The sequence below is a fragment of the Erinaceus europaeus genome, chromosome 2, assembly GCF_950295315.1.
Source record: "Erinaceus europaeus chromosome 2, mEriEur2.1, whole genome shotgun sequence".
Taxonomy (NCBI): Eukaryota; Metazoa; Chordata; class Mammalia; order Eulipotyphla; family Erinaceidae; genus Erinaceus; species Erinaceus europaeus.
The window spans coordinates 199796897-199823365 of record NC_080163.1 but is presented as its reverse complement, the minus strand read 5'-3'; the positions used below and the strand labels follow the sequence as shown (position 1 = coordinate 199823365).

Below are 26469 nucleotides of genomic sequence, written 5' to 3'. Positions count from 1 at the left end.
TTTCTGTGAACTTGGAAACTTCTCTTTGGAAAATTCAGTTCTATTCCTCCTCTCAATTTATCTCCCCAAAGCAGATGTTTTGTGTTACCCAAGCGACACTCATGGAGAGAAAACAGCTAATAAAAATGAAGTGCAGAGAGGAACAAACCGCCTAAAATTAGAGGGGACCTGGAAACAGCACTGCCACAAGTATGCCTCTGCTACTAGGAAAAGGCATGTTGCTCTCTGGAGCCCACAGGAAAGGTTTCATGGAAATACTGAGTACATTTAGACAGAACTTTGTACAAGTAGATTATTGTTTTCCACGCCGAAGCAATTATATTTAGCCTTCTTAAAAGACACCCATCCAAAGAACTGAATTTGGTAAGATATGTTATGAACAAATGGAAAGAATGTGTTTCTCACTGGGCTCTTTCTCTTTGGATAGATAAAATCGCTATTCCAGATTTTGGCACTGGAGCCATGGAGAACTGGGGGCTTATCACCTACAGAGAAACCAACCTGCTCTATGACCCTCAAGAATCAGCTTCTTCCAACAAACAGAGAGTAGCCAGTGTGGTTGCTCATGAACTCGTGCACCAGGTACAGAACCTTAGTATCATTTTTATTTAACAAAATAGATTTGTTTATTTTCACATGCGAGAAAGAGACCAGGGGACTACTCAGCTCTGGTGTAAGTCTGGTGGGCTGTCACTGAGCTACCTACCTGGTCTATATTAGCTTCTCTTTAAGAGTGTCTTATGGGGTGGGGGAGACAGCATAATGGTTATACAAAAGACTCTCAGGCCTGAGACTTCAAGGTCCCAGGGTTCAGTCCCCTGTACCACCATCAGCCAAGAGCTGAGCAGTGCTCTGGTGAAATAAAATAAATAAATGAATATAAAAGTGGCTTATGACCGCAGGAATCACTGAAACAATGACTTAGCAAATAAAAAAAAATTCAATTCAGAACATCATGTTTGAAGATCTTTCTCAATGCTAGTCAATATTTTACTTTAAATAAAATTTCAAGATACAGAATCCCAGAGGGAGCTCACACGCTACAGCATAGTTCATGCTCTAACGTGCACAAGCTCTAGACTGCTGTGGTGTCTCTCCCTTTATTTCTCCTGGCCCCCTCATTTCTTTTTCTATCTAACAATAAAAAGGATGGCGCAAAGCACAAGGACCTGCGTAAGGACCCCGGTTGGAGCCCCCGGCTCCCCACCTGCAGAGGAGTCACTTCCCAGGCAGTGAAGCAGGTCTGCAGGTGTCTATCTTTCTCTCCCCCTCTCTGTCTTACTCTCCTCTCTCCATTTCTCTCTGTCCTATCCAACAACGAATGACATCAACAACAATAAGAACAGCAACAAGGCTACAACAACAAGGGCAACAAAAGGAGAAAAAAATGGCCTCCAGGAGCGGTGGGATTCATGATGCAGGCACTGAACCCAGCAATAACCCTGGAGGCAAAAAAAAAAAAAAAAAAAAAAAAAGGATGGAAAAGTTTGCCCCAGAGAGCAGTGTAACAATGCATGTGTGAGGTCTTTATTAAATATGGTCTTGTTGTTACACAGATAGAGTAAAACCAAAATAAAGGCAAGGAACTAAAGAAAACTTGTGAAAATCAGGAAAACTCAATCTGATAGAAATCTGAGTGCAACACCTGTCGCTCTGAGTCCAGTGACCAGATGTACAAGGACAAATGAAGATATTGACTTTCTATGGGCCTCCCTACCACAAGTGAAAGAATCTCATTTCTCTTCATTGTTTTTAATTTCAGTGGTTTGGAAATATAGTGACTATGGACTGGTGGGAAGACCTGTGGCTGAATGAGGGCTTTGCTTCCTTCTTTGAGTTCCTGGGAGTAGACCATGCAGAAAAAGACTGGCAAATGGTGAGGCCTATACACACACAAGCTTCAAATTGCTTTTGTGTTCATGCAAAGCAGATTGTAGTCTTTGAACTGTGACACCATTCCTGGGTCCTGGTCAAGTGCAGTGGTGAGTTCAGAAGACCGGTGGAAGAGTAGAGTCCATACCCCTCACTTGGCTACCTGCCTCAGATCTTAGAGGCAAATGACCTCTACAATTGGAGAAGATATTGGATCAAATTCCTCAAGAATATGTGTGCCAAGATAAGAGGAAAACAGTTTAATTAGAAAATACCAACTGTGGGGGGCTGGGCAGTAGTGCAACAGGTTAAGCACACATGGTGCAAAGCCCAAGGACCGCTATAAGGATCCCAGTTCAAGCCCCTGGTTCCCCACATGCGGGCGGGGGGGGGGGGGTCACTTCACAAGTGGTCTATAAGTGTCTGTCTTTCTCTCCCCCTTTCTGTCTTCCCCTCCCCTCTCAATTTCTCTCTGTCTTATCCAACAACAACAGCTATAACAGCAATATCAACCACAACAAGGGCAACAAAATAGGAAAAATAGCCTCTAGTAGCAATGGACTCATAGTGCAGGCACTGAGCACTAGTGATAACCCTGAAGGGGAAAAAAGAAAAAAAAAGAAAATACCAATTCTGTTCACAAAAGTATCTATAGCACTAACCCTTTGAGAAATGTCCAAGTTTGATTCTTTTAGTGAAGTTTCTTTTTTTTACTATTGTTTTATTATTATTATGTTATATTTTTTATTGGGTAGAGACAGAGAAATTGAGAGGGGAGGAGGACACATGTTGCAATGTGCAAGGATCTGGGTTTGAGTCCCCGATCTCCACCTGTAGGGAGTAAGCTTTGTGCGTTATAAAGCAGTGTTGCAGGTGTCTCTCTTTCTCTCCCTATTACCCCCTTCCCTCTCTATTTCTGGCCGTCTCTTTCCAATAACAACAACAACAAAAAAAAATAATTTCAAAATTTTTATTAGAAAAAGATGGAGGGAAGATAGAGAGGGAGAGAGACAGAGAGACAGGCACCTACAGCCCTGCTAAGATTATTAAACACTTGGTCTCTGTCATGGAAATATTGACAAAACCAGCTGATACTTGGAGTGTGGGCTGTCCTGTGCACTGAAAGGTACCTGGCTGTGTCCCTGACTTGTAGCTACAAGATGCAGCCCCACCTTCCTGCTCACTTGGGAACCAAAAATGTCTCCATATATTTTCAGATGTCCCCTAAGGCATCCCCTACTTGAGCACTATACATCTATCAGGACAATGGTTGATTTTGTAATTCCTTATATAAAAAAATATATTTTATTTATTTATTTATGTATTTATTTACTCAGTTATTGGCTAAAGACAGAAACTGAGATGGAAGTGGAAGAGAGAGAGAGAGAGTGAGAGAGACACCTGCATCCCTGCTTCACTACTCATGAAGCTTTCCCCCTGCAGGTGGGGACCAGGGACTCGAACCTGGGTCCTTGTGCACTGTAACGTGTGCTTAGCCAGGTGTGCCACCACCCAGGCCCCGTAATTATTTATTTTTATAACCCTGGCTGAATTTTATTTATTCTTTCCTTTTTTATTGAGAGGCTAATGGTTTACAGTACAGTTGTTGGCACACGGGTAAACTTTCTCATCTCACCAAGATAGTTGTCTGCACAACACTCATGCCCTAGTTAGGCCCATCACCTTGTACCAGGACAGGAAAGCTGCCCCCAACCCTCAACCCATATCCCTCTCCCTGTCCTACTTCCCCAGTCATTTGCTTTGGTGCAGTACAACACACTAGTCCAACTTTGACTTTATGTTTCCCCTTTCTGTTCTTGGTCAAGTTTACTTTATGCTCCTCTTTGAGTTCTGCCCATGAGTGGGATCATCCTTCTCTCTTTTTTTAATTGTTATATTTATTTATTTACTTATTCTCTTTTGTTGCCCTTGTTTTATTGTTGTAGTTATTATTGTTGTTATTGATGTTGTCGTTGTTGGATAGGACAGAGAGAAAATGGAGAGAGGAGGGGAAGACAGAGGGGGAGAGAAAGACAGACACCTGCAGATCTGCTTCACCGCTTATGAAGCAACTCCCCTGCAGGTGGGGAGCCAGGGGCTCAAACCAGGATCTTTAAGCCGGTCCTTGCCCTTTGAACCACATGTGCTTAACCTGCTGTGCTACCGCCTGACTCCTGGGATCATCGTTTTCTTTCTTTCTGGCTTATCTCACTTCACATGATTCCTTCAGGCTCCGTCCATTTGAGGTGAAGAAGGTGAATTCATCATTTTTAATAGCTGAGTAGTATTCCATTGCGTATATAGACCACAAATTTCTCAGTCACTCATCTGTTGTTGGACACCTGGGGTGCTTCCAGGTTTTGGCTATTACAAATTGTGCTGCTGTGAACATAGGTGTACACAGATCTTTTTGGATGGGTGTGCTTGGTTCCTTAAGATATATCTCCAGGAAAGGAATAGCAGGATCATAGGGTAGGTTCATTTTTAGTCTTCTGAGAGTCCTCCTGACTACTTTCCACAAAGGTTGGACCTATTTCATCAGAATTAAACTATAAATTAAATTTTATTTTATCCTTTATTTTTCATAAAATTACCCAATGTCCTTCCTGTATTGAAATATTACAGAAAGTTAGTGTTTTAATTCTGTTTTATATTCTAATTTCAGTGCTTTTAAAAGGCCAGTTAAATTACAGAAAATTTATTATGCTGGGTTTTTTGTTTGTTAGTCATATTAGATTTTGTTTCCACCAGGATTATCACTATAGGGCTTGGTGCCTGCATAATAAATTCACTGCTTCTGATGACCACCCCCCCCTTTTTTTTTTCTTTAATAGAACAGACAGAAGTTGAGAGAGGAAGGGGGAGGTAGAAAGTGACAGAAAAAGAAAACACCTGGGTGTCGGGCAGTAGCACAGCTGGTTAAGCGAATACACATGGCGCAAAGCGCAGGGCTGGCTTAAGAATCCCGCTTTGAGCCCCCGGCTCCCCACCTGCAGGGGAATCGCTTCACAGGCGGTGAAGCAGGTCTGCAGGTGTCTGTCTTTCTCTCCCCCTCTGTCTTCCCCTCCTCTCTCCGTTTTCTCTCTGTCCTATCTAACAACAATGACATCAACAACAACAACAACTACAACAATAAAACAACAAGGGCAACAAAAGGGAAAATTAAAAAAAGAAAGAAAGAAAACACCTACAGCCATACTTGACTGCTTATGAGGCTTCCCTCCTTCAGTTGGGAATCAGGGGCTTGAACTTGGATCCTGATGCATGGTTATGTGTGTACTCATCCAGGTGTACCACCACAGTCCCAATTGTGCATGCATTTATTAAGTAAAATTTATTCTTCTGAACCAAGGGTTCCACCCATTCCATCCATCCTTCACTGAACACTGGAGATCACTCCAAAACAGAATACAGTACGTTTCATGTCCTCAAGGGGTTATCACTTTAGGGTCTGTGGTGCTTCAGGGACAGCTAAATAAATGTTTATTCAGTGAGAGCTTGATCACCACACTAGCCGAGTCTCATCCCAAGGAGGAGAATCTGATGCCAGGGAAGTAATATAACTTTCCAACATGACACAATTGGTAGTATCATTAAAACTGAGAGCTAAATTACTTGCCACTGAGGAAAGGAGTGTGTCTATTTACCAAAATATTTTAGATACACCAGATTTATTTAAGACTTATTTATTTACTACTGAGAGATGGGGAAGGAAGGGAGAGAGAGAGCTAAAACTAGAGCATCACTCTGGCATAGATGGTGTTGAGGATCAAACTCAGAATCTCATGCTTGAGGGTTTAATGCTTATCTACCTCCTTCCCAAAATCGTCATCTCAGACAAAACTATAATCAGCTGTTATCACTTGACAATCCATACATTCCATTCTATATGGAAGTCATAAAACTGAAACATGTAAACTAACGTAGCACACCCCTCTTTTTTAATTAAAAAAATTTATTTATTTTTCCTTTTGTTGGCCTTGTTGTTTTTCATTGTTGTTGTAGTAATTATTGTCACTGTTGGATAGGATAGAGAGAAATAGAGAGAGGAGGGAAAGACAGAGAGGGGGAGAGAAAGACAGACACCTGCAGACCTGCTTCACCACCTGTGAAGCGACTCCCCTGCAGGTGGGGAGCTGGGGGCTCGAACCGGGATCCTTACACTGGTCCTTGTGCTTTGCATCACATGCGCTTAACCTTCTGCCTGACTCTCAGCACCCCCCTCTTAGGGAAATATGATGAAGTAAAACTACGAAAGGGCCTTTCGCCTTCCTTTCTTTCTTTCTTTCTTTCTTTCTTTCTTTCTTTCTTTCTTTCTTTCTTTCTCTCCTTCTTTCTTCCTTTCTTTCTTTTTTCCTACTAGTGGTCTAACAGAGTTAGATTTCAGAATCAACTTGGCGAAGTCTCAAAGTAACAATGACGCAGTCACTGTGTTATTTCTTCACTCTGAGCCACTACACCAGACACTGAATCATTGAATCCTCTGCATAATGCCAATAGAAAGGAAGCCAAGCAATGCCACCTTTATTCCCTGGCTTACGAGGGAAGGAGACTTTTTTTTTTTTTTTTTTAATCTGAGACATCTAGAAGGTAGAAAAACTTTAACCAAAGGGCTAGGTCTCTCAATTATTGAATTTTGCTGAGAAAACTAGGCATTGGAATGAGAAGGTGTTTGTTAAAAAAATGAGCATGAAGGCTCAAGTCTTCCTTAATTATGAATCATCCAAATGTCAGCAATTGGTTGATAAAAAAACAGAAACAGGGAGTCGGGCGGTAGCACAGCGGGTTAAGTGCAGGTGGCGCAAAGCACAAGGACTGGAGTAAGGATCCCGGTTCGAGGCCCCGGCTCCCCCACCTGCAGGTGCTTCACAAGCAGTGAAGCAGGTCTGCAGGTGTCTGTCTTTCTCTCTCCCTCTCTGTCCCCCTCCTTTCTCCACTTCTCTCTGTCCTATCCAACAACAATGACATTCATAACAACAACAGCAACAATAACTACAGCAATAAAACAACAAGGGCAACAAAAGGGAGTAAATAAATATAAAATAACTTTTAAAAAGAAATAAAATATTAAAAAAAAAAAACCAGAAACATCCCAAATGACAAGTCTGGCAAGTCAACTTGCTTCCCCCTTAGATTTTCAGAGCACATCTGTTGAGGGGACATCACTTCTGGGTGCATAGATAGGGAGCCAGCGCCTGTGTCACATGGAGAGGTGCATAAAAAAACACATAGATGCTTGTGTCTTCTTGGTCTGTTGTCCAGGGAGGGAAAGTCAGAGGGGTTATCAATAGAAGGAAATGGAATCCACTCAGATCAGTCCATGAGCAGTAGAATCCATTTGAATGTCCAACACTTGCAAATAATTTTGAGTCATTTGTATTTCTTCCCTTCTTAGTGTATTGAGTAGGAACAATATTTTGAACTAGGAACCAGAAGAAGGAAAGGGTGTGATTTTCTTGAGCACTTTCTGTCATTTCAGCGAGACCAGATGCTTCTTGAAGATGTGTTACCTGTGCAGGAGGACGACTCCTTGATGTCCTCGCACCCAATCGTTGTCACCGTGTCGACTCCTGCTGAAATCACCTCTGTGTTTGATGGCATATCCTACAGCAAGGTGGGAGAAATAAATACCACAGTGGTTTTGAGCATCTTCTTGTGGCATGGCTTTTAATAGCTGCCTAAAAATATCAAGAATGATTATACTGGGAGACTTGGGAGAGAACTAATTTGGGGCTTTGGTAGAACATGTTCTCAGTGCTAAACATTCAGTAGTTTGTACTCTTGGGTCTAACACATGAATGCCGGCCATTGTCACAGGATTTGAGTTGCAATTTCTCTTTTCCCCTTGCGTTGGTAACTGCTCTTGGTCTGATGATTGCTCATGCACAATCGATACATCCAAATGTCAAATTATATATATAAAAAAGTTAAATGATGCCATTGTATTTTTTTAAGTATTTATTTCATTTACTTTATAGGGGACACACAGAGAAAGTCTCATATAAGAAAATTAGAGAAGGGGGGGCTGGGTGGTAGCATAGTGGGTTAAGCGCACATGGTGCAAACAGCAAGGACCAGTCTGTGAAAGGATCCCGGTTTGAGCTCCCAGCTCCCCACCTGTGGGGGGGGGGGGTCTCTTTGCAAGCGGTGAAGCAGGTCTGCAGGTGTCTATCTTTCTCTCCCCCTCTCTGTCTTCCTTTCCTCTTTCCATTTCTCTCTGTCCTATCCAACAACAACAGCTATAACGATAACAATAACAACCACAGCAAGGGCAACAAAATGAGAAAAATAGCCTGCAGGAGCAGTGGATTCGTAGTGCTGGCACCGAGTCCCAGCGATAACCCTGGAGGCAAAAAAAAAAGAAAGAAAGAAAGTTAGAGAAGGGCCAGGTGGTGGCATACCTGTTTAAGCACATATAGTACTAGGTGCAAGGACCTTGGTTCGAGCCCCCACTTCCCACCTGCAGAGGGATGCTTTGTGAATAGTGAAGCAGGTCTACAGGTGTCTATCTTTCTTTTCCCCCTCTGTCTCCTCTCCCTTGTCAACTTCTTTCTGTCCTGTCAAATAAAAAAAGAAAGTGATAGAGTCCAGCTTACATCCAGTGCTAGGAAACAAACTGGCAGCTCCAGGCATCCAAGTCCTGTGCTATACCAGTTTGAGTCATTTCCCTAGTGGTGCATTCAGTTTTGTTTTGTTTCAAAAGCAATGAGTCTTTTCTGCCATGCGGTAAGGAGAAAAAGCATCTACGTTAACATTTTTTTTTTCTGACAGAATCCTTTCATACATCCAAATCAGCATTAAATCACACTCAGCTCAAAGGAATTACTTTGACCCATTTTTAAGTTTATCATGACCTTATTAGCAAGCTGTAGGTAGAGCCTTTTTATTTATTCAAACATTATGAAAACCTAGTGAAAAGTATAGTGACAGAAAAGTACTGTCCACCTTCTCCCACATCTCCTCTAAACATATTCTGAGTCTGGGGCTGGGGGGGGGGGGGCGGTCCAGGCAGTGGCACACCTTTTAACTTCTTCTAGCACAAATATAACTTACAGTACTTAACAAATTATAGTCAGATTGCTAACTTCAGTGGAAAGACAATATTTTCCTGGCAAGTTATATAGAAATAGATTGAATTTTTTTTATTATCTTTATTTATTTATTGGATAGAGACAGTCAGAAATAGAGAGGAAGGGAGAGTCAGAGAGGGAGACAGAAAGACACCTGCAACTCAGCTTTACCACTCGCGAAGCTTTTCCCCTGCAGGTGGGGACCGGGGGCTCGAAACTGGGTCTTTGCGCAGTCCAACATGTGCGCGTTGATCAACCAGGTGTGTCACTACCCGGCCCTAGATTGAAATTTTTGTAGGCAATGTACTAAACTTAAAACTTATTTTAAGGGAACCGGGGCGGTAGCGTAGCGGATTAAGCGCACATGGCGCAAAGTGCAAGGACCAGCGTAAGGATCCCGGTTGGAGCCCCTGGCTCCCCACCTGCAAGGGAGTCGCTTTACAAGCAGTGAAGCAGGTTTGCAGGTGTCTTATCTTTCTCTCCCCCTCTCTGTCTTCTCCTCCTCTCTCCATTTCTCTCTGTCCTATCCAACAACTACAACAATAAAACAAGGGCAACAAAAGTAAATAAATATTTTTTAAAACTTATTTTAAAAAAAGTAGGAAGTATTGATATTCACTAAACTTTTGAAACTAAAGAAACCTAAGTGATATAAACCACTTTTAAAGAAAACTTTACTTAGGAGTCCGGCGGTAGCGCAGTGGGTTAAGCACACGTGGCTGCAAAGTGCAAGGACCTGCTTAAAGTTCCCGGTTCGAGCCCCCGGCTCCCCACCTGCAGGGGAGTCGCTTCACAGGCGGTGAAGCAGGTCAGCAGGTGTTTCTCTTTCTCTCTTCCTCTCTCTCTTCCCCTCCCCTCTCCATTTCTCTCTGTCCTATCCATCAACAAAGACATCAATAACAATAATTACTACGACAATAAAACAAAGGCAACAAAAGTGAATAAACAAATTTTTTTTAAAAAGAAAACTTTACTTATTAATTTTTCGATTACTTACTTTAACTATGTATCTTTTTATAATAAACCACCTGGGCCTAATATTCTTCATCTTCCCTTAGTTAAATACAAATAGCTAGAATTTTATTTTATTATTATTATTTATTATTATTATTATTTACCAGAGCACTACTCAGCTCTGGCTTATGGTCATGAGAGCGATAGAACCAGGGACTTTGGAGCCTCAGGCACGAACTTTTTTTTTTGCATAACCCTTATGCTCTCTACCCCTACCCCAGAATTTTATTCTGAAGCTTTTTCAAGGGACAGGGTTTTCTAAGCTTTACGTCACATTTATTAAGAAAGCGCCATCTGCTGGTTCAGATGGTGAAGTGCAGTAATTATTTGAATGCCACACCACTGAACTGATGGGTTTCACCTTTCAGATGCTTCAGAAGTGAGTGGTATACCATGTGATAGTTTTTTGTCCTAAAACCATAGACTTACTGCCATGGAATTTATCAGAACCAGGCTGAAGACATAATCTTATCAAATAGGATCATGAAATACTTATCACTGGTCACTGCTGTTTCCTGCATATACTGTTTCCTTAGTTTGATGGGACTTTATTTTATTTTATTTTCCTTTCTATTACAGGGAGCTTCCATCCTCAGGATGCTTGAAGACTGGATCACTCCAGAGAAATTTAAATTAGGATGCCAAGTAAGTCTGATTACTTTCAGTAGTGTTAAAAGTAAACTACATTGACAGGTGGCTGATGACTGTTGAGATGTGTGATTAATTAAGGGCAATTCCTCTTGTGTTTTTCTTATTCGGGGCTAAGTAAGCAGCAAAAAGGAAAAAGGTGATTTTTTTTTTTAGGTGCCTACAATGTATCTGTAATTACCACCTAGCAGAGATTTTATGTAGAAATTTAAACTGATAACTTTATTTATTTCGCTATTTCATTGTTTTCATTTTATTTATTAGCAACTTAATATTGACATACAAAATTATAAGATAACAGGAATATAACCCCACCACTGGAATTCTGTGTCCCCGTTCCCTCCATCGGAAGCTACAGTAGTTCTCCCAAGGTTACAGATATGAGTTGACTATTACCTCTGTAACTGTCTATATTTATGAATATTTGTCCTTTTTTTTCCCCTATGGTCCTGTCTTCCCTTCCAAGTCAAACTTACATACATTACTACTTCCAAATATCCTTCCTTTTTTTCCCCTTCTCTCTCTGGGTCCTGATGGAATTGGAATTCATAGCCCTCTGGTCATTTTCCCTTATCATTTCTCCCCCTCTGATAGTATGGATTGATTTATTTGCTTATTATTATTATTTTAAAAATTTTTATATATTTATTTTCCTTTTTGTTGCCCTTGTTCTTTATTGTTATTGTGGTTATTATTGTTGTTGTTGATGTCGTTGTTGTTAGATAGGACAGAGAGAAATGGAGAGAGGAGGGGAAGACAGAGAGGGGGAGAGAAAGATAGACACCTGCAGACCTGCTTCACCGCCTGTGAAGCGGCTCCCCTGCACTCCCCTGCAGGTGGGGAGCCGGGGGCTCGAACCAGGATTCTTACCCGCGGCTACCACCCGATTCCCGACTTAGTTATTTTTTATGCCCTTCTTCTGAGGCAGTCATCTCAGGCTGTGATACTGATACCATAGACTGAGTGGTTTAAATAGCAAAGCATTGTTTTCTTACAGTTTGGAGGCTGGGGAATCAATTTACAAGAAAGAGCTGAATCATTTCTCCTTTTATCTTCAGTTGTCAATACTAGCTCATCACTACAGGCCACTCTCAGTAAGCTGTCAAATCCACTGGGACACACACTCACTCCTTCATGTTGTCTGAGCACCTGAACAGGGTTCCTTCAGGCATTTCACTCACACCGCAGTCATTGCCCCTAGATCCCAGAGTCGATCACAATGTTCAACATCTTTTTCTATGAGTGCTTTCTGTCAGAAATGATTCTTGGTCGACAGAACTGGTGTGGTGATAAAGCTGGGGAACGCTGGGACCCACCTGCTCTCATTTCTGTCTCTTGCCTTTTTCCAAACCCAATCTCAGGCAGCAAAGCAGGTCCTGGGTGAGGGGAAATAAAATCGAAACATCAACTGGAAAACCTTTAAGCCCATGTTTGTATACAGAAAAGGAACAATCAACAAGGGCATCTTCATAATATGTATATGGTTATGAAGTAGTATTTGAAAAATACATCTAACTTATCTTTCATTGTCTAGTGTGAATAATATCCTTACTAAGACAGGAATGGCATAGTCAGGAAATGTCCTTTTCTTTCCTGGGGTTCTAGTCATAGAAACACTGTTTCTTTCCCTTTGTGGCCACTGACAGCAACTAATGAAGGACTATTATCAGGGAACTAGATCATCATGAAATTTTTATTACAATGACAATGTTGTGGTTATTCAAAGTCAAGAAGCACGTTTCTTAATGTGAAATATTCAGAAGCACTGCTCTAGAAAAAAATAAAATTTAGCAGATTCTATTACACTGTTTATATATAGATGCATTTAGACTCTCATTCAGGAGCAGCAAGAAAGTGCTGTGTGAAAGAAAAAGAAAGTAACAATAGAGCAACAGAGGAGAAAACTACACTCACCCAGGAGTCAAAATTTAGTGATTTGGGTCACTTTCCTCCCCTCTGTTGCCAGACTCCTTCACCCCTAAAGTACAGAAGTTGTTTTAAGTAATACTTATATAGTTTCGTGGAGGGTAGATAGCATGATGTTTATGTAAAGATTCTCATGCCTGAGGCTCCAAAGTCCCAGGTTCAGTCCACCATCAGCCAGAGCTAAGCAGTATTCTGGTAAAAAAAAAAATAATAATAAAATAAAAATAAAAAATAATACATATTATCTCTCTACTTCCAAGACATTCTAGTATTTATATTTATTTAATTTAATAATTGCATAGAAACAGAGAGAAATTGAGAGGGGGGAAGGAGAGGAGAAACGACAGAGAGACACCTGCAGCTCTGATTCACCACTTGTGAAGCTTTCCCCTTGCAAGTGGGGACCAGGGGCTTGAACCTGGGTCCTTACACACTGTAATATGTGCGCTTAATCAGGTGCACCACCGCCTGGTCCCCAAATATTCTAAAGAAAGGGTATTGTGGTCTCTAAATCAATGCTAGGAAGATAACCTGTCACTAGAACTTGTCATTCATAGGTGGATGTGGCTATAATGGTTACTGTTCCAAGTGCCCAGTTATTTTCCTAGGACAGAGTGAAAGATATGTGCAAACCTCTAGAATGAACACCCCTCAATTACTGTACAAACTGTGCCTTCATCCTTCTTGCGCCTGCCCCCTGGTGGTAGTACTGAGAATTGACCTGAATACTTAGTCCTAATACAATTTGGTCTCTTTATGACTAAAAGGGAACAAAATTTTGAATATAATGATACCCGCTGAAAGTTATAACAACGTGGAGTGCCAATGATATGCACTGAGTCCATCACTGGCTATTTTATTTGAAAGCTTGAAGACCAGTAGAGCAACTTCTATTTCTATCAGTTAAAAATTGGGAAGTTATTTATAGGGAGTGAAAGAGAAGGGATAGCAGAAACCTTGGAAAGTTTCCTGGAATGTCACAATGGTGCTCAGTTATGAGACTAGAAGACCAGGAATTTTCTCTAGGAATGTCAAATAAATATTTAAACATTCTGGGTGGGGGTAGATAGCATAAATGGTTATGCTCCAAAGTCCCAGGTTCAATCCCCTGCACCACCATAAGCCAGAGCTGAGCAGTGCTAAAACAGCAACAACAACAACAATAACATATTCATCTAGAAAAGATTCTGTGAACAGAATTGCCAAAAAGAGAAGTCTTCTTCTTAAAAAACTTATTTGTAAGATATTCAAAGTATGAAAATTTACTCTTTAAAGTTTATAATTCCCTCTCAATTTATTCCATCACTATCATTTTATTTATTTATTTTTCAAAAGGCTGTACGTATATTCATTTATTTAGAGCAAGGGTCTATAATCGACCATCTGTGTATCAAGTGTAGCCCAATTTTGTAAAGATTAACAAATTAAATCATTTCTCCATTTAAAAAAAAAAAGATTTTTATTTATCTTGAGAGAGAAAGAAACCAAACCTCCACTGAGTCATAAGCAATGCCACAGATCAAACCCAGGGCGTGTGCTCTAGCATTGGGCCACTACCCTGGCCTCTGTTTCTATATTTTGGGAGGGATGCACATGGAACGGTGAGGGAGGAAGGGGACACCCACCTAGCCAGCCAGATCAGCCGAATCGACCCTGGTGATCAATGGGATGACAGATCACCCTCATATCCTGTTTCTATATTTTGAAATGGTTGAAAAAGAGGGTGAGTGGGGAGACAGCATAATGGTTATGCAAAAGCCTTTCAAGACTGAGACTCTGAGGTCCCAGGTTCAATCCCCAGACCCATATAAACCAGAACTGAGCATATTCTGGTACTTATCTATCTTTCTTTCCCTCAGTATCTATTCTTTATCATTAAAATAAAATATTGGAAAAAAAATGGTTGCAAAAGAAGCATGTGAAAATTACATGGAATACAACTGGTGCACATTCAAGGTTTATAAAGCCAAAGAAAAAGAACTATATAGATTTATAGTCAAGGGCATTCCAGTGATTAGAGAGGAAAAAAGGAAGGACATTCAGAAGTAGCAATAGGTGTAGGTGTGACTTAGGAAGGAAGAGAACGCAGAACCATAGGAGGAAAAGGGGCAAATATATATAAATATAGATAGTTATAGAAATAGTCAACCCATCTTTAACCTTGGGAGAACTACTGCAGTTTCCAATGGAGTGAATGAGGACACAGAACTTTGGTGGTGGGAATGATGTTATCTCATCATTTTTGTACATTACTATTAAATCACTAATAAAAATAAATAAAGTAAAAACATGTGCTACCTGTCTCTTATAGATTTACTTGAAAAAGTACAAGTTCATGAATGCCAAAACGTCACATTTTTGGGAAGCTCTTCAAGAGGTAAGCAATCAAGCCTTTCGTTGTTTGCTCAGTTTGTCCTTTTGTTTCTTTTTATTTGTAAATAGATTATTCCTCCTGGTTTTTTCTTTAATGCTAGGCAAGTGGCTTGCCAGTGAAGGAGGTGATGGACACCTGGACCAAACAGATGGGCTACCCTGTGCTGAGTGTGACAGGTCAGAATACCCTCACCCAGAATCGCTTTCTGTTGGACTCAAAAGCTGATCCTTCTCAGCCCCCTTCAGATCTTGGGTAAGTTTCTATCAGCATGTCAGGAGGAAAGCAGAAATTGTGGTCTTTTTCTTAGCTTCTATGCTTCAGGACATGACTGCAGGGTTATGGTCTAAATACATTGTTTCCTTTAGGGAAATTAAATGGCAGTCAAAAAAAAAAGTTCACTGGCCTCTGGATTTGAGATGGCAAGCTGAGTCCATGAAACCCAGTCCCTCTTTTGCCAGAAAGTTCTGGGCAAGGGAACAGAAGCTCTAAAAGAAGTAAACTCCTGGGGGCCGGGTGGTAGTTCAGCGGGTTAAGCACACCTGGCACAAAATGCAAGGACCAGCGGCGTAAGGATCCTGGTTGGAGTTCCCGGCTCCTCATCTGCAGGGGGGTCACTTCACAAGCAGTGAAGCAGGTCTGCAGGTGTCTATCTTTCTCTCCCCCTCTCTGTCTTCACCTCCTCTCTTGATTTCTCTCTGTCCTATCCAACAACGATGATGACATCAATGACAATAACCACCACAACAATAAAAAAATAAATAAATAAATAACAAGGGCAACAAAAGGGGAAAAAATAACCTCCAGGAGGACTGGATTTGTGGTGCAAGCACTGAGCCCCAGCAATAACCCTGGAGGCAAAAAAAGAAGAAGAAGTAAACACCTGGGATAGCGCACCTGATTAAGCACACACACTACAGTGCACAAGGACTCAGGTTCAAGCCCCTGGCCCCCACCTGCAGGGGGAAAGCTTCACGAGTGGTGAAGCAGGGCTGAAGGTGTCTCTCTGTCTCTCTCCCTCTCTGTCTCTCCTCCACTCTCAATTTCTGCCTGTCTCACCTCTGGTTTTTATTGTTCCTTTTTCTTTTTCTTTTTTAAGGGCAAGTTAGCTCTAATAAGATCAAACATCACTACATGAGAGGGACCAAGCTGTAGTGCACCTGGTTAAGCACTCACATTACAGTGCACAAGGACTCAGGTTCAAGCCCCTGGCCCCCACCTGCAGGGGGAAAGCTTCACGAGTGGTGAAGTAAAGCTGCAGGTGTCTCTCTTGTCTCTTTCCCTCTCCATCTCCCTCACCCTTCTCAATTTCTTTCTTTTCTATCCAATAGTGAATAAATAAAGTTAGAGAGAAAAGTAAGCTTCTAAGACATCGGAGGAAGGGAGATGAGTATTTCAGAGTTCCAGAAGATAAAAAGCAGGAAGAGTGTCTCAGGGAAGGTGCATCCTGTCCCTTGGCAGGTCTGGTCTCTGTATCAGCATGGAGAGTGGGACAGCAGAGAAAAAGAGACTGGAAGAAAGCAGCTGAGTCTGAGCCTAGACTCAGAGCCTGTGCTTCCTCTCCGGCCATTCTGACCTCTGTGCACAAGAAAGAACCCTGCCGGTGCCAGTGCAGACGTTTAAAAGGACTCTTTCCTGTTGGTGGCAGAATATATTCTCCCTGAATGACAGAAATCATATTGCAACTTGGAAAGGAGAAAGCACCACTCTCCCACTCTCTGTTAAGGGTGTGAATAGTCACAGATGAAGAAAAAACAAGGCTGACTCTGAATTGAAACCCAAGCCAGTCAGTGGCACACCACTGATCCAACCTCTTCCTCCTCCTCCTCCTCCTCCTCCTCCTCTTCCTCCTTCTACTCCTCTTTTTCTTACTTTTTTTTCTTTCTTTTAAAATTTTTATTAGTGATTTAATATTGATGGACAAAATTATGAGACAACAGTTGTGTACAATTTCACACCATTCCCACCCCCAGAGTTCTGTGTCCCCATTCCCTCCACTGGAAACTGCAATAGTTCTCCCAAGGTCACAGACACGGGCTCATTTGCTCATACATTTGCTCATTTTTTTTTCTGTGGTCCTGCTCTCTCTGCCTTTCTTTCTATTATTTTTTAATATTTATTTTTTATTTATTTATTCCCTTTTGTTTTCCTTGTTGTTTTATTGTTGTAGTTACTATTGTTGTTGTCGTTGTTGGATAGGACAGAGAGAAATGGAGAGAGGAGGGGAAGACGGAGAGGAGGAGAGAAAGATAGACACCTGCAGACCGGCTTCACCGCCTGTGAAGCGACTCCCCTGCAGATGGGGAGCCATCTTTCTATTTTTTTTTAAATTAGTGATTTAATAATAATGATTAACAAGATTGTGAGATAACAGAGGTACAATTCCATACAATTCCCACCACCAGAGTTCTGTATCCCATCCCTTCCATTGGAAGCTTCCCTATTCTTTACCCCTTTCTGGGAGGATGGACCAAAGCTCTTTATAGAATGCAGAAGGGTAATTGCTTCTCTACTGGACGTGGAAGTTGCCATGTGGATCCATACTCCCTACCTGTTTCTGTCTTTCCCTAGTGGGGGGGGGGGGTGAAATTCCAGGCCATATTGGTGAGGGAAGTCAGGATGGCATCTTGATAGCAACAGATCCAACTTTTTTTTTTTTAATATTTATTTTATTTATTTATTCCCTTTTGTTGCCCTTGTTGTTTTATTGTTGTAGTTATTATTGTTGTTGTGATTGTTGGATAGGACAGAGAGAAATGGAGAGAGGAGGGGAAGACAGAGAGGAGGAGAGAAAGATAGACACCTGCAGACCTGCTTCACCACCTGTGAAGCGACTCCCCTGCAGGTGGGGAGCCAGGGGCTCGAACCAGGGTCCTTATGCCGGTCCTTGTGCTTTGCGCCACCTGCACTTAACCTGCTGCACTACAGCCCGACTCCCCAGATCCAACTTCTTTCTCCACCTCCTGTATTTTTTTTTTTTACTAGTGTCAACATAAATGAACAAAAAGACACTTGTTTATGATATTTCCACACTGTGTTAAGTATATATTATTTCCAAATACAAAACTACCCTTCTCTACTCCACAAGAAAATGCCCACAGGTTAAAGAGAACAATTAAAATTCCCTAAACATGCTTGCCCAGTGGTGTTTCCTTGTCAAATTCTGGTCCCTGTGATTCTAAACAGGAAGTAGGTAGAGAAGGGACGAAGTGCCAGGCAGTAGCACACCTGGCTAAGTGCAGACATTTCAGTATACAAGTATCCTGGTTCAAGCCCCTGGTTCCCACCTGCTAAGGGGAAGCTTCAGTGTGCTGAAACAGGGCTGCAGGTGTCTCTCTTTGTCTGCCCCTCTCTATCTTTTCCTTTCCTCTCAATTTCTGTCTCTATTAATTAATCAATTTTTAAAGAAGAGAAGGGATGATGGAGTAATTTCAATTTAATTTTGAAAATATATTTTATTTTCCATAGAATTTAAGGGCTAGGGGACCAGGCAGTGGCACACCTGGTTAAGCACTCACATTATAGTCCACAGGACCCAGGTTCAAGCCCCTGGTCCCCACCTACAGGGGGAAAGCTTTACAGGAGGTGAAGCAGGGCTGCAGGTGTCTCTCAGTCTCTCAGTCTCTCCCCTACTCAACCTCTCCTTCCCCTCTATTTCTGGCTGTCTCTGTCTAATAAGGAAAATATTTTTAAAATTAATTTAAAGGCTGTTGCCTCGATTCTAAAATTGCTAAGTTTGTTGATAAAAACTTTAGTATAAGAAACTGTGTATGACTGTGTACAGATGTTCAAGGTTACCATATAATGCATACTCTTCATGCACATCTTTATTCCAAAACCCCAAGGTATTGTGTTGAATAAACTTCATTCTAAACTAATTCTGATGAGGGACCAGGTGGTGGTACACCTGGTTGAGCACATATGTTACAATGTGCAAGGGCCCAGGTTCAAGCCCCTGGCCCCCACCTGTAGGGGGAAAGCTTCACAAATGGTGAAGCAGGGCTACAGGTGTCTTTCTCTGTCTCTCTCCCTCTCTGTCTCCCTTTCCTTCTGCATTTTTCTCTGTCTCTATCAAATAAATAAAATAATTTTTAAAATGAACTAATTCTAATGCAAGATTCCAAATTTTAAAGATGTTCAGAAACTATGAGAACGTCACCACTAAGGAGTGTTGTATTGAATTTATTGATAATACACTTTATTCTGGATTGAACCCTTATGAGAAAAAGTATCTGTGGATTTTTTTCTTAAGTATATTTACTTTGGAGGAGAAGTTTCATGATTAGTAATAAAAATTCATGTTTTCTTTTTTAAAACTCTAGTTACAAATGGAATATTCCTGTTAGATGGAGTGAAGGCCAGTCATCAGCAGTTGAATTATACAATATGTCAAAAACAGGAGGTAATTTTTATCAATTTATTTCTTCTCTGAACTAACGGACCACATTAATATAAATATAAGGAAACAGTAAATCTGAAAGTTGTGATGTGAATTCCACCTGAAAGAGATCTCTTAGATCATTTCTAGATGAATCCAAGTTCTTATTTACAATATTCACAACTATTCTATCTTGAATATTTTTTGATGGTTTGCCATGACTACCATAATAAATAATTACATCCAAGGCAGGGTGGTGTGCCCAACATGAGACGATCAACAGATGATTTTCCACTTATCTTTTGCTTCCTCCCTTCTTTTTCCTTCTTTATCTCAGAGAAGGATGCCACTGGATTCGATGAAATGTTGTGTGACAAACCTGGGTTTTCAAATGCTACCATTAAATTAGATCTAATTTTTTTTTCAAACTGAAATGAAGTTAGAATCTTTAATGACTCCAAATTATTTTTAAAAGATATTTATTTAGGGTGTCAGGCTGTAGCGCAGCAGGTTAAGTGCACATGGTGCAAAACTCGAGGACCTGCTTAAGGATCCTGGTTCCAGCCCCTGACTCCCCTGCAGGAGGGTCACTTTACAAGCGGTGAAGCAGGTCTGCAGGTGTCTATCTTTCTCTGCCCCTTTTCTGTCTTCCCCTTCTTTCTCCATTTCTCTCTGTCCTATCTGGCAACAATGACATCATCAACAACAACAATAATAACCACAACAATGATAAAAAAAAAAACAAGGACAACAAAAAAGGAAAATAAATAAATAAATAAAATATTTTTTTAAGAGACATTTATTTAATGAAAGAGGGAGCAGGGCATTCCTCAGCTCTGGCATATAATGGTTCTGGGGATTGAGCCTGAGACCTCAAGCATGTATGTCTTGTGCTTCAATGATGAGTGATTTCCCCTGGCTGTAAATTATTCCACGTTATAAGTTGTTGACAGTAGTCCAAGTCATTGTTTATATCTACACGGGCTCTTGTCTTTTGTTCAAACTAATCTGTGACTTTTCTTTTCAAACTGTATCGAACAATATACTTGTTGACACATAGATATAATTTTTCATCTACCTGTGATGGGTGAAGCTGTGACTTTCCTGCTCACTTAACTTGACTGGAAATGTATTTCTAATATCTATCTTTTGTCTTTTCCTTTCCTATGAAGGTTAGAGTTATGTAAAAAATAATAATGGGGGAGTCAGGCCATAGCACAGCGGGTTAAGTACATGTGACCCAAAGCCCAAGGACCAGCATAAGGATCTTGGTTCAAGGCCCTGGCTCCCCAACTGCAGGGGAGTCACTTCACAAGCAGTGAAGCAGGTCTGCAGGTGTCTTTCTCTTCCCCTCACTGTCTTCTCCTCCTCTCTCCATTTCTCTCTGTCCTATTCAACAACATCAATAACAACAACAGTAATAACAACAACAACAATAAAAACAACAAGGGCAACAAAAGGGAAAATAAATATATTTTTTTAATTATTTTAAAAATTATAATAAGGAGCCGGGCAGTAGCGCAGAAGGGTTAAGCGCATGTGGCACAAAGTGCAAGGACCCTAACCTTGCTTTTCTTTTTTTTTTGTTTTTGTTTTTTGTTTATTTGGTAGAGACTGAACGAAATTAAGAAGGGAGGCAAGATAGTGAGGGGGAGAGAAAGAGACCTTGCAGTACTGCTTCATCATTTGTGAACTTTCCCCTCCCTGCTGGTGGGAGCCAGGGGCTACAACCCCTGTCCTCACCCATGGGAATGTGTACACTGACCAGGGATGCCACTGCCTGTCCCCAGAACCCTGTTTGTTTGTTTGTTTTTACTGCAGCTGTTCCGCTTCAAAATCATCTGTTTAAGCCAAAGGTGAGTCTTCTCTTCCCCAGTCCATGATTCTTCCTTCAGAATAGCACTGGGTATGCCTTTCACCTCTGGTTTCGTAGGAAGAAAAGTACACCACCTGTCCTTTATTAACAGATGATTATTTGCTCCTGCAAAATACTCTAAGATATTAGTTAGGGGGCTATAGAGCTATCTCACTGGGGAGAGTACCTGCCTTGCCATGTACACGGGCCAGGCTGGAGCCCAGACACCACATGCGAGATGCTATAGCAACATGGAAAATTCCAATGCCTGTCTTTCTCTCACTCTCTGTATTTGTCTAAATGGGGAAAAAAAAATGCCCTGCGGTGGTGAAATCATGCCTGTGGGAGGTCTTGACTGGACAGAAAGGTAGTGGTAATAGTAATAGTAAACGTTGATTAGGTATAATTTCCTCTAGCAAGTGAAATTTCACCTTTAAAATTTCCCAGCTTTAAAAGATGGGATTCAGGAGTCTCGGGCAGTAGCGCAGTGGATTAAGCGTAGGTGGCACAAAGTGCAAGGACCGGAGTAAGGATCCCGGTTCGAGCCCTCAGCTCCCCACCTGCAGGGGAGTCGCTTCACAGGCGGTGAAGCAGGTCTGCAGGTGTCTATCTTTCTCTCCCCCTCTCTGTCTTCCCCTCTTCTCTCCATTTCTCTGTCCTATCTAACAACGATGACATCAATAACAACAATAACTACAACATCAGTAAAAAAAAAAACAAAAACAATAAGGGCAACAAAAGGTAAAATAAATAAATAAATATAAAATAAAAAACAAGTGCAAAAAAAGGGAAAATAAATAAATATAAAAAAATTAAAAATACAATTCACCTCTCTTATCCTATGGTTTTGTCAGTATTTTCATACTGTGCTATTTTCTAGTTTTTATTTTATAAATAGATTTAATTTTTAAAAAGATTCAATTCATGGCTAGGGAGATAACATAATGGTTCTGCAAAACACTTTCATGCCTGAGGTTCCAAAGCCTGAGGTTCAGTCCCCAGCACCACCATGAGCCAGAGCCGAGCAAGGTTCTAGTCTCTCTAGCTATCTCTCTCATTAAAATAAATAAGTATTTTTTAAAGAATTTAAGTTTAAAAAAGTAAAATAAAAATACAACTCAACTTTTTTATTATGTACACAGATATAAGTAACTACCCCTATGGTCAATTTTAGAGTATTTTCATCACTTTGCAAAGAAACCCCACACCTTTTAATTGCTAGTCATTTTCTCCTTTCATGCCCCCAGCTCAAAGCACTAACTTTCTGTCTGTATAACTTTGCTTATAATGGACATTTCATGGAAATGGAATGATGCAGGTAACATGTTGTGATGGCTCTTTCCAATTAGCCTGATGCTGTCATAGTTCAGCCATGATGTCCTTTATGACAGAAATTCACTGTCAAATCAGTCACATGCAGTCCATACACTATCTTCTGTCTATCCATTCCTCAGTTGATGGGCCTTAGCCCTCTTTTGGCTATTAATAAACATTTTTGGACAAGTGGTGTGTGTGTGTGTGTGTTCAAGTTTGGGGACATTTTGGTTTTATTTTAAACTCTTTTGTCATTAAAAAAATATACTAGTGATTTAACAATGACTTATTTTTGTTATTGTTAGGTGGTTAGGTCATATCTCCAGTGGGTACTTAATAGTCCAATGAATGAATGAATGAATGAGGAGGTTCCAAGGTCCACAGAGCTTTGAGGACACATCTGTCTTTATCTGAAACTCCAGGCTCATAACCGGTCATCAGCCAGAAGCCAACTAGACATCTCTCTGTACTTCAAAGCACCGGCTCCATTTTTAGGTCATGTCCTAAGTTCCTGTTTCCTGTGTGGAGACATCTTCAGCCCTTAGCTCAGAGCACAGCTGACAAACACATCCCAAGTGGACTGGAGTCGTCAGCTCTGGTTACCAACCCGAACTCCCTCCTCCTGAGTTTTTTTTTTAAATGATGCATCAGTTATATATTCCCTATCCTTCAATGTCTTTGATTTACATTATGCTGCACATGATATTCTGAACATTATTAAAAAAATTGAAAGTTATCATGTTAGTGATAAGAAAAGGGCATGTGAGAGTGTGATAGATTTTTGCTAGTGATTTACAAAATTATAAGATAACTGGGTTATAACTCCACAATGTTCCCACCACCAGAGTTCTGTGTCCCCATCTCCCTCCATCAGGAACTGCAATAGTTCTCACAAGGTCACAAATATGGGTTGATTTTATATCTATTACCTGTCTTTTTATCTATCTATCTATCTAGCCTGTATCTATCTATCTATCTACCTATCTACCTACCTATCTATCTATCTATAGATAAGAAAAGAAAGGAAGAAGGGGGAGTTGGGCGTAGCACAGCAGGTTAAGCTCAGGTGGCACAACTGGGATCCTTACGCTGGTCCTTGCGCTTTGCACCAGGTACACTTAACCTGCTTCGCTACCGCCCGACCCCCTGTAAGGAACTTTTTATCCCCAGTGGGGAACTGGGGCACAGAGAGGTAGAGTAGTTTGACCAAGATCACACAGCTAATAAGTCACAGAGCAGGGACTCTCCCTGACTCTGTCAGAATCCAAAGTTCATGCTCTTTCTCCCATAACATCTGGCCCTGTGCTTAGCATGAAGTGCTTCTTCAGACCCAAATATTCAAAGGGTATGGTTGCCAAAAGATTAACTTCCTTTCAACAACTTGTCCATGGGAGAATGACAAAGAAAGATAAATTCTCGGTGAGTGAGGTAAGGATTTATAATTTGTCAAGGGCCTACTCTGAAAATTCCTAAAGGAATGGACAGTTTGGTTGAAGAGCTTACTCGTATCTTATGAAAAACTACCGAGACCTGGATACCATCCAGACCTTGTGAATACTTTCAAAATTTAAATCATCTTTCTTCTCAAGCTCATTCGCCTGCCTCTGTTTTCTCTTGGCAAAACCATTCTTTGTTCAGTCATGCAAACTGTGCCCCCTCTAAGTGCCTGCACCCTCAGAAAAAGAACTGTGCTTATTTTACCTGTGGCGTATCTCTTGAACACATCACCTTTCCATCTTCATCTTATTCCTTTTTATTTTTTTTCCTCCAGGGTTATCACTGGGGGGTTGGTGTCTGCACTACTAACCCACTGCTCCTGGAGGGCATTTTTTTCCAACTTATTTTGGATAGGACAAAGAGAAATTGAGAGAGGAGGGGAAAATAGAGAGGTAGAGAAAGAAAGATACTTGCTGACCTGCTTCACCGCTTATGAAGCGTCTCCCCCGCAGGTGGGGAGCCAGGGGCTCGAACCGGGATCCTTATGCAGGTCCTTATGCTTCCTATTATGTGTGCTTAACCCAGTGCACCATGGCCCAGAGTCCCTATATCACCTTTTCACCTTCATCTTCTTCCTGTTTTTTTTTTTCTTTTTCCTTCAGGGTTATCACTGGGTCTTGGTGCCAGTACTACAAACCCACTGCTCCTTGTGGCCATTTTTTCCATTTTATTGGATAGGATGGAGATAAATTGACAGGGAAGGAGGTGATAGAGAAGGAAAGAGAAAGATAGACACCTGCAGATCTGTTTCACCACTTATGAAGCTTGCCCCCTGCAGGTGGGGAGCCAGGCCTCGAACCTGGATCCTTGTGCAGGTCTTTGCACTTAGTACTATGTGCACTTAACCTGGTGCGTCACCACCCAGCTCCTCAACTTCATCTTCTCCACATCAGTGGACGCCTTCATTCTCTCTAGTTTGCAATTTCTGACTGTGAACTCTAGAATTTCTCTCCAACCATTCCCCAACTAGCTAGTAATATTTTCTAGAGATATACTAGCTAGTTCAGGTGTGCTATTGTCCTGTTTAAAAATCTTCTCTGGGGACCTGCAGGGGAGCCACTTCACAGGCGGTGAAGCAGGTCTGCAGGTGTCTGTTTTTCTCTCCCTCTTCTGTCTTCCCCTCCTCTCTCTATTTCTCTCTGTCCTAACAAACAAACAAACAAATCTTCTCTGGGGGCTGGGTGGTGGCGCACCTGGTTGAGTGCACATGATATAGTGCACAAGGACCCGGGTTCGAGCTCCCAGTCCCCACCTGCGGGGGGAAAGCTTTACAAGTGGTGAAGCAGGTCTGCAGGTGTCTCTCTGTCTCTCTCCCTCTTTAGCTTCCCTCCTCCTCTCAATTTCTGGCTGTCTCTATCCAATAAATAGATAAAGATAACTAAATTTTTTTTTAAAAAAAGGAATTAAAAATACTTTAAAAAAATAAAATAAAAATCTTCTCTGTCAGGGGTCTGGGCAGTAGTGCACTGGGTTAAGTTATGTTATCATGTGCAAGGACATGAGTTCAAGTCCCTGTCCCCACCTGCAGGGGGGATGCTTCACAAGTGGTAAAGCAGTGTTGCAGGTGCCTATATTTCTTCTTCTTCTCCTTCTTCTTCTCCTCCTCCTCCTCCTTCTCTCTTTCTCTCTCTCTCTCTTTTAAAGATTTTATTTATTTATACATTAAGAATGATAGGCAGAGCGATAGAAAGAACTTGATATCACTCTGGTACATGTGCTGCCAGGGATTGAACTCTGGACCTCAAACTTGAGAGTCAAACACTTTATCTACTGCGCCGCCTCCCGGACCACTCTTACTTCTTCTCTATCCCTCTTCCCTCTCAATCTCTCTCTGTCCTATCAAATTAAATTTAAAAAAAAATCCTTTTAAAAAAAGACATTTTCTTTGTCTTACCATCTCGTGTTAAGGAAGATGGATTCGGGAGTCGGGCGGTAGCGCAGCGGGTTAAGCGCACGTGGCGCAAAGCACAAGGACCAGCATGAGGATCCCGGTCCGAGCCCTGGCTCCCCACCTGCAGGGGAGTCGCTTCACAGGCGGTGAAGCAGGTCTGCAGGTGTCTGTCTTTCTCTCCTCCTCTCGGTCTTCCCCTCCTCTCTCCATTTCTCTCTGTCCTATACAACAACGACAACAACAATAAAACAACAAGGGCAACAAAAGGGAATAAATAAATAAATAAAAAAGGAAGATGGATTCTTTTTAAAAATTTTTTCTAATTATATTTACTTATTTGGGTATTAATGTTTTACAGTCAACAGAAAATACAGTAGTTTGTACATGCATAACATTTCCCAGTTATATTTATTTATTTGTTTATCTACTGGGTCTCTACCCAGAAATTGAGAGGAGAGGGGGATATATATATATATATATATATATATATATATATATATATGTATAGAGAGAGAGAGAGAGAGAGAGAGACAGAGAGACACCTGCAGCACTGCTTCACCACTGCAAAGCTTTCTCCCCTGCAGGTGGGGAATCAGGGGCTTGAACCTGGGTCCTTATGCACTGTAACATGTG

General features: G+C 41.3%; 1 protein-coding gene across 2 annotated transcripts in view; it reads left to right on the top strand.

The window, feature by feature from the left end:
• The window catches only part of ENPEP (glutamyl aminopeptidase), a 76770-nt gene that overhangs the window by 27512 nt on the left and 22789 nt on the right, over positions 1 to 26469 (top strand). For both annotated transcript variants that reach the window (XM_007530778.3, XM_060186254.1), the window contains 7 exons: positions 428 to 582; positions 1763 to 1876; positions 7352 to 7486; positions 10536 to 10601; positions 14842 to 14907; positions 15005 to 15156; positions 19224 to 19303. In XM_007530778.3, coding sequence (XP_007530840.1) covers positions 428 to 582; positions 1763 to 1876; positions 7352 to 7486; positions 10536 to 10601; positions 14842 to 14907; positions 15005 to 15156; positions 19224 to 19303 — 768 coding nt within the window. The remainder of the gene's footprint in view (positions 1 to 427; positions 583 to 1762; positions 1877 to 7351; positions 7487 to 10535; positions 10602 to 14841; positions 14908 to 15004; positions 15157 to 19223; positions 19304 to 26469) is intronic.